The 8,596-nt window shown below is 55.9% G+C and overlaps 1 protein-coding gene across 1 annotated transcript in view; it reads right to left on the reverse strand.

The window, feature by feature from the left end:
• The window catches only part of STUM (stum, mechanosensory transduction mediator homolog), a 61,022-nt gene extending 55,353 nt beyond the window's left edge, over positions 1-5,669 (reverse strand). The window contains exon 1 of the mRNA XM_008268339.5: positions 5,220-5,669. Coding sequence (XP_008266561.2) covers positions 5,220-5,421 — 202 coding nt within the window. The 5' untranslated portion in view covers positions 5,422-5,669. The remainder of the gene's footprint in view (positions 1-5,219) is intronic.
• Positions 5,670-8,596: the final 2,927 nt, after the last annotated feature.

The following is an 8,596-nucleotide window of genomic DNA, read 5'->3' on the forward strand; positions in this document are numbered from 1 at the left end:
ACATCTTCAAGTAGCTTCCTTAAAAAGCTTGAAAGGCGATTGTTTGGCCTACCCATAAAGATGCTAGCTAGGATGTCTGTGTTCCATATCAGGGTACCAGAGTTTAATGCTTGACTCTAACTCCTGATTCCAGCTTCCTGCTAATGCAAACCCTGAGGGCAGAGAGTGATGGGTCAAGTAGCTGGGTTCCTGCCACCTATGTGGGAGCCCCAGATTGAGTTCCTGGCTTCTGGCTTTGGCCCTGACCCTGGCACAACCCCAAGTGTTGCAGGCATTTGGAAAGTGAGCCAACAGATGGAAGCCTTCCTTTGTTGCTGTAGATTCGTTCTGAGAGGAGAAGCGTGGTAGGGGCAAGCGGTGCAGAGTCACCACACAGACCCCAGGAGTTGGGTGAAAGCAGGCCAGAGGCGAGCAGCCTGCAGACTCATTTATTTCAGTTGGTACAGCTGCTTAAATAGCCCCTGGCAACCAATCTGGTCAAGGGGCGGTTTATGCCCTAACCAATCACACCCTGTTGCCAGGCAGTTTCTGAAGCCATCCAATCACAGCCTGTTGCCAGGCAGGCTCTGTTGCTAGCAGCCATCTTGGCATGGCCTTCTCATTCCACCACATTTCTCCCTTTTCGTTTATTTTTGAGCAACGGGAGGCATGATCCTTGGCCATACCATTGTTGGCCCCGTTTCCATGTGGTCTCTGTATGCGACTGTGCCTGTATTAGGTTGTCTCCCAGGGTATCTTACCCATTATTGACTAACCAGCACTCAAAATGGGAGACCATAGGAGTGCTTGCTCAGATGGGGGTAGGAATGAGGAACAATGGTAATCATGAATGGCATGACTGCACACAGGCTGTGAGCCGTTTGAGTGGCTGACAGGAGCTAAGTGGGGTATAAAACAGTAGCAGATGTGGCTATGGGCAGTGCTGCTCTTAAACATTGGCAACAGGCTGTGACTGGTTAGGGCATAGACTGCCCCTTGACCAGACTGGCTGCCTTGGCTATATAAGCTGCTGTACCAACTGAAATAAACGAGTCTGCATGCTGCTCACCTCTGGCCTGCTTTCACCCAACTCCCGGGGTCTGTGTGGTGACTCCACACCTCTTGCCCCCACCATGTTCCTCCTCTCAGAACGAATCCACAGCAACATCTGGTGCCCAATGTGACTGAGACAGCATGTTGGACACAGTGAGGTCCCCACTTGATTTCAGCAAGTAGGCCCGTTGGTGTTTTGTTGTGCTGTTCGGTTCTGTGAGGGTGAGCACAGAACCCCCTCCTACGACCCTTTCCTTGTTCTTGTCCTCGGTCGAAGTGACCCCAGGTTAAGCACATACAGCCCAGAAGCGTAACACTGCTTCTCGGCTCCTCCTACTTTCAGATCGCCCGGTGAATTCACATAAGGGACTGATCATCCCCAGAATTCGGAACCAAGTCATCTTCTCTCACTCGAGAGAGGTGACGCTCTGGAGACACCGTGTGGGCATATGGCCTTGACCTAACAAATCAAGGAAGTCCCCCACTAAGCACAGGACATACATATGATTCGATACACCACTGTCTGTTCATCTAACGTAGGGAACCCCTGCATAATGCCATCAGCTGCTGAGGTGCTAGGAATTTGTTTTGTTATGGCAGCAGTGCTGTGCGTGTCTTTCTTTTGGCTAAAGTTGGCATGGCCTTCTCATTCCACCACATTCCTTCTCTGTCTACCTCTCTACCTTTCAAACAAAGTTTTAAAATATCATTTTAAAGATTGAGTAGAGTGGAAACCTCCTTGGTTCTTGCATCGTCAGACCTTCCTCACTTACGTATAAAATATATGCATAGGACCAGATAATGTTTAATGCCTATTTCCAGAGTATAGTTCTAGTCAATATGTATTCATTTAAAACATATTACTTCAAGGAGAAATTTGAAGTAGTTGCATCTCTCACAGACTTTACAATCTATGTGGGAGACAAAGACCAAAGTCTACAATGCAAGAGATGCAGCTTGTGATTCATTGCCAGTGCAAGCCCTGGGGACAGAGGAAAGAGAGTGGAGCTGAGCCAGACTGTGGTGCCTGCTGGGGCAGCAAGACTCACGGAGTGCCAGAGAGCAGGCAGTATGCTAGGGGTAGGTTAGAGGTTCATGTCATGCTCTCCAGTGGATTAATGGCCAACATTAGTGTGATGGAGTGGTTCACGGTCAATGGAAGTTCTCTCTCCCGCTTTCCCAGTTACTATCTGAATCATCACCATGTTTGTCCCACCAAACGCAGAGAGAGATAATTTTTACATCTGCAAGTGTAATTAAACTTAAACCTCTGATCAGTGGACAAGCTCTCTGGCCATTTTGGGGCATAACAGCAAACTTCCATAGTGTGTAAAAACAACTCTGTAAATGCAGGCACATGCCGTTCTTGTTGGAACCGGAAGGTGCCACCAGCCAGCTTTATCGGTGGAGCTATGTGGAACAGAACCGGGGGTGATCTTCACAAGCACGTGTTTTCAAAAACTTGCTCATTGTTCCAAGGAGGAGACAACATGATCATAAATCACTTCTTCCCATCCCCTCCCCAGGAGAGGAAACATCCCTCTTATGGTAAGATACGAGTATCATCCTGACGGCACTGCTGCTTGGATGGTGAAGGTACTGGAAGCTTCAAGGGCAGGGTTTCTCCACGGTAGGTCCTGCAAACTAGATGGACCTGACACACCTACATCAGAGCAAAAAAGGTGCCTTCATCCAGCCCAGTGCCTGTTCGCTTGCTCTCTCTCATCCAATTTGCAAATAAGAAGAGCACATGAGGGTACAGCAATCTATGTCACCCTGTTTTCTTCATCATCATCCCCAGTGGCTGGCGTCAGCTGGGTGCCTGTGTTGGTCCAATGAGTGAATGAACTGAAGGAAGCTGCATTTCATCAATGGGCAAAAGCGGTCCTGAACAATCAGTTATCACAGGAGCTTCCAACCAGCCAGGAGGGCTTGGAGGAGTGGATCTCGGCCAAGGGGAAGGTTTCCAAGAGCTGAGGCTGTTCATACCTCTTGGGAGGATGAGGGGACCAAAACACGCTTGCAGGGTTTGCCTGGGCTGCTGTGCTGGCCCCGACTGCACCGCAGGTGGAGAGCTGAGCAGAGACACACAAGTGGTCCCAGAGGGCTGTGTTCATGCTGCCACTGCCGCAGCAAGCCCCACCCAGAGACCAGAGATGGGCCCAGTGCTCAGCTCTGCAGAACAAAGTGCAAGACAGAGCTTCCTGGGTGCTCTGCACAATCCCATTTCACCCTCCCAGCAATCTGGAGAGATAAGTGTCCCTGACTTACAGATGACAGGCACTGCCAAGGGCCAGGAACCCGGCCCCTCCATCCTGCAAGGAGAGGAGCAGGGCCCTGGACAGCCAGCACAGCCTGCAGCAGCAGCCAAAGCAAAATGAGAAATACACCTGCAGTAGGTCACTGAAAAATCCCGTCTGCACACCCACGGCTCACCTGTTTCATGCCTTTTGTAGTTTGCTTATTTTCTCTTGCTGCTGGTTTCTTAGACAGCTTTTAGTTGTTTGCTTGTTACAAATATCCCACAGGGTTCTGATCTAATAAAGGGAATTGTGAAGTAGGGAATGCTGGATGCCCAGGGCAGTGGATCCAAGGTAAGAGGTCAGATGGGGTGAGACCCAGGAGGGCATGCACAGGTGCACAGCAGGCAGCAGGTATCCCACAGGAATGACCCAGCAGCAGCAGTCTGGTACAGCCCCTTCCACCTGGCACCAACGCATTTGCTTTCTCAAAAGACCATAGAGTAGCATTTACTTCCACATTTGAGAAGGCAAAAATACATATGTATGAAATAAGGCACATCCAGCCTCAGGATCTTCACATGAGCGCTGACAGCAGTTTCCTTTTACTCCAGCAGGTGGAAATTCCTGCACCACCAAATTAACATCAGCTTGCATCCTGGCAGGTCTCACTGTGCACAGAGCCGCCAGATGACACCAGGGTGGGCTGGGGGTGGGGGTGGGGGGCAGGCTGCTGGAGGCAGCCTGGAGGTGCAAGCCCAACCCAGACGACCTGGCTTAACTACTCGGGAAAAGGATGGGGGACAGAAAGGGCAGCAGGCAGGGAAAGCACAGGTCCTGCGTGGGAGGGAGCGGCCTGAGCTGTACCCTGCACTGCAGCAGCAGAGGCTGGCGAAGAACAGGGCCGTGAGAAAGGCCAAAGTCCAACGCTAAACCACTTCCAGCTGACCGCAGCTCCTGGGAACTTGAGCCCCACGCCGGCAACCAGCTCCTCAGCAGGGGCAGGCTTTCTCCCGGAGACGCACAAGGGGCGTCCGCCCGGCCGGCTCTGCGCAGGAGTGGGGGGCAACTACCAGCGCCCGACTGGCGGGTGGCAGGCAGGTGGGCTGCAGGGGAGGCGGCCGGCCCAGCGGGCGGAGGTCTGGGGGTGGGGTCGGAGGAACGAGAGGCAGAACACTTCGCATCCCCTCTCTCCACTGGCCCTTCAGGCACCTCTCTGTGCCGGGGCTTCTGTCTTAAAATGTGGGCGCGGATGCCACCAGAGCCCCTCCTGGAAGCCAGGGTCCGACACAGAATTACAGCGGCGCGATCTCCACTTTTCTTGCGGGGTCACCTGTGGCCAGGCCCGGTCAAAACTCACGCAGTCATCGCCCACGCCCTCGGCGCCCTGCGGGGGTGCAGGCACCCGGCGACGAGATGGAGAAGACTGGCCAAGGAGTGCTCTGCCCCTCGGTCCGCACACGGTGTACGCAGGGACGGCTGCAGGGCGTCCCCGCTTCTCCCGCCCACCGACTTCTCGGTCATCGCCTCCGCGACCCCGCAGCTCCCCCTCCTCTGGTCCCACGCCCTTCGCGCAAAGCCGAGCGCGACGGGGAGAAGCGGCGGAATCTCGGCGCCTGGACGGGAGCCTAGCCCAGGACCGAGAGAACCGTCCGGAACGCCGCCTGCAGGCTCTAACAGGCCCGCAAAGTTTCCAGCTCTTCCGGGTCCGGCTATCCCGCCTGCGGACCGGGATCCCCTCGTGGCCTCTCCCTCTCCCGGGCGCCCACTCCGCGCGCTCTGCCACCTACCCGGGGGCGCGGGGAGCGCGGCCGGGCGCGCGCGCGCGCGGGCACCGCACTTGCCGCGGGTGGGCGTCCCCGGGGAGTCTCCCGCCGCACCCACCCTCCCTTGGCCTCCGTCCCGCCATGGGCCGGGGCCGCAGGGGTGGCGGCCGCCGCGACTTACCCAGTCCCGGCACGAAAGTGTTGAGGAAGAGGCAGATGACGGCCACGGGGAAGGGCATGTAGGGGATGGCGGCGCGCAGGGGGCCCTTCTTCTCGCGGACTTGCACCACCACCCCGCTGGACGAGGACGCCCCCCGGGGGTCTGCCGCCGCCACCGCCGCCGCCGCCGCCGCGGTCTCGGGGTCTTTGTGCGAGGGTTCCATGGCCGGGCGCGCCCTCCGCGGGCCGGGCTGCTGTGCCGGGACTGGCCCCGGCTCCCAGAGGCGGACGACGACCGGCTGCGGGCTCCGCGCTCCCGGCTCCGCGCCCAGCTCCGGCGGCCGGCGTGCTCCGTGTGCGGCGCGGCTCGCGGAGAATGCCGCCCTCCCGCGTCCCCACGCGCCCGGCCCTCTGCCGCGCGCTCCACCGCGCTCCCACCTCCCCGGCGGAGGGGCGGGGAGGGCGGCGTGACACCCGGCAACAGCGCTCCGACGCCCCTCCCCGCCGGGCCCCTTCCCCGCCCTTCTCTCCCCACCGCCCCTCCTTCCCGCCCCAATAACTATTAAGAAATGGAAAACCAGGGCGAAAGGAAGTGGACGAAGACGCGAAAGGAGCTGGTTGTCCAGGTTCTGGGAGGGAAACACACTCCCGGTCCTCCCCAGACAGGTGCACCGGGCACCTTGGCCCAGGAGCACCCCGAGGTGGGGGTGTGAGTTCGGCTAGCACTGTCGGGAAAGCCCCCAAGGCTGGGTCCATTAATCGGGGCCAGGTACTGAGCAGCACCCAGTAGGCCCTGTATTCGTTCTGATTTCAGTGAATTGGTTTCCAGTCACGGAGGAGGTGCAGTTCTGGGGAGGATCGATAACAGAACTGCAAGCAGGGGACAGCTTTTCAAAGTCCAGGCCAGGTCTCCTTTAACAGGGGACACACCCTACCACACACGCGGGAAAAGACCGCGCCCGCCGCGGGGTTAGGGGTGATGCAGCCGAGCATCCCCTGCCCAGTGCTGGGAGAGGAGGGGCGGGGGAACCTGGGTCTTCCCTGTGCCCGACGTAGCGGTGCCCGAGCCCGCGAGGACACAGCGCCGTCTTGTGTCGATGACGCGGCAACTGGCAGAAGCAGAAGGATCTGCAGATGGCCAAGTGGGCAGCGCGAAGCTCCGTGCGCGCGGGGTTGGATTTCTCAACAGTGCCGCCGGCACCTCCGCACCTGGGGAAGGTAAACATGGAAAGGCAGCTGCCTGGTAGGTTAGCAGGCAAAGAGCTGCATCCTTCCCCGTTATGCTTTCTGCAGGATAGTAGCGACGGCGGCCGGAAACAGCCCAGGGGCTCCAAGGAAGCCTACTGAAAGAACAGGGATGTTTTATGGGTGTGTGTTAGAACAATTTTAAAAGCAAATGGCAGGCCGGCGCCGTGGCTCACTTGGCTAATCCTCCGCCTGCAGCACCGGCACCCCGGGTACTAGCCCCGGTCTGGGGGACGGATTCTGTCCCAGTTGCTCCTCTTCCAGTCCAGCTCTCTGCTGTGGCCCTGCACCCTCATGGGAGACCAGAAGGAAGCTCCTGGCTTTGGATCGACTCGCTGGCTGTAGTGGCCACTTGGAGGGTGAACCAACGGAAGGAAGACCTTTCTCTCTGTCTCTCTCTCACTGTCTTAACTCTGCCTGTGAAAGATACTGATGGGGACACACACACACACACACACACACACACACACGAGCTTAGGCTTAGGCAACCACCTGTATGCCTGAGAAGAGCTCATTTATCCTTTCTTGGGCTTGAGAGACTGTGTTTGTAAAATCAAAGTGAGATTCGATTTAGTGCACACTGACGGAAGGACTACTGTGACTCAGGTTCTGGAGAGAGAGAGATGAGTAGATCCAGCCCCTGCCCTCAAGACTCTTAACAGAAGAGCCGAGCGCTACTAGCGGCTGCAATGATGGAATTAGAGAGGCAGTGACAAACGTGGTGGCTGTGCTGAGCTGAAGGTGCTGTGGCAGCAACATGGGCCTAGGGGTGAAACCAACCCGTGCAGGGGGACATCCGGGGAGGTCTCGCCAAGAAAGTGCTCCTCATGAGACTTCAGCAGTGGCTACAGTGAGCTACTTGCAGGAGGTTAGTTTTATCTTCAACCAACCTTTACCTGAGCACTCTCTGCCTGGCACCATTCTAAACACGTGACAAAAAAAAAAAAAAAGGCCAGCACCGCGGCTCACTAGGCTAATCCTCAGCCTTGCAGCGCTGGCACACCAGGTTCTAGTCCCGATCGGGGTGCCGCATTCTGTCCCGATTGCCCCTCTTCCAGGCCAGCTCTATGCTGTGGCCAGGGAGTGCAGTGGAGGATGGCCCAAGTGCTTGGGCCCTGCACCCCATGGGAGACCAGGAGAAGTACCTGGCTCCTGCCATTGGATCAGTGCGGTGCGCCGGCCGCAGCGTGCTGGCCGCGGCGGCCATTGGAGGGTGAACCAACGGCAAAGGAAGACCTTTCTCTCTGTCTCAAAAAAATGCATTTTACCTCTTAACTCTATTATTTATTATCCCAATATACAAATGGGGAAATTGAGGCACAGAAATATTAAATAAGCTGCAGGAAGTTGCGCCCCACCCCCCGGTAGTAAACAGTAGAGCTAGGATTTGAATGTAGGCAGTCTAGCTCCATAATCTAGATGCATAACTTATTTTATTAGACACCTAGAAAATAACCCATATTCTTTCAATATTCTTTTTTGCAAAATACCTGGACTGTTTTAGGGCCACTTAATTGCCACTGTTCCTAGAGAAAAACCATTCCAGGGAAGGAAGTGAGCTTGTATTCCCCAGTTTCTGGGTGATTTACTAAATACCTGGATGCCTTCCTGACTTTCAGGCAGGGCAACAGCATGTATTTGTACAAAGGCATGGGAGCCTAGGTAAGTAGAGAACATTCCAGAAATTGCTTTATGGCTAGGGCTCATGTGTCAGGGGTAGGAGATGGGTTGGGTTGGGTTGGGTGGGCAGGAATCTGGTACTAAAGGACACGAGTTTGGACTTCTTCCTGGTAGCCATGTGGAGTCACTAGAATATTTGTTGTTGTTTTTCTAGAGCATTTTAAGTTGGGGTGTGTGGCATGAGTGTTCCAGTTAACTACTATGCAGGTACCGCCATGTGGCAGCTTGATGCGGCCATTTTGTTTAGAACCACAAATTCCGTGGTCAGGAGCTTCAAGAGAACACAGCTGAGGTAGCCCTCCCTGCTCCTGTGACCGAGCCTCAGCTGGGAAGACACAATGACTGGCTCCCAGCATGGCTGGGGCTACAGGATCCTTTTCTACAGAGTCCCGGTTGTCCTGCTCAGACTGGCATAACTTGAAAGCTGGCTTAACCAGGAGGGCTCACCAGAGTGCCATCATGTGGCCTCTTTGA

This window comes from Oryctolagus cuniculus, chromosome 13 (assembly GCF_051225735.1).
Source record: "Oryctolagus cuniculus isolate XC-2025 breed Fujian yellow rabbit chromosome 13, ASM5122573v1, whole genome shotgun sequence".
NCBI lineage: Eukaryota > Metazoa > Chordata > Mammalia > Lagomorpha > Leporidae > Oryctolagus > Oryctolagus cuniculus.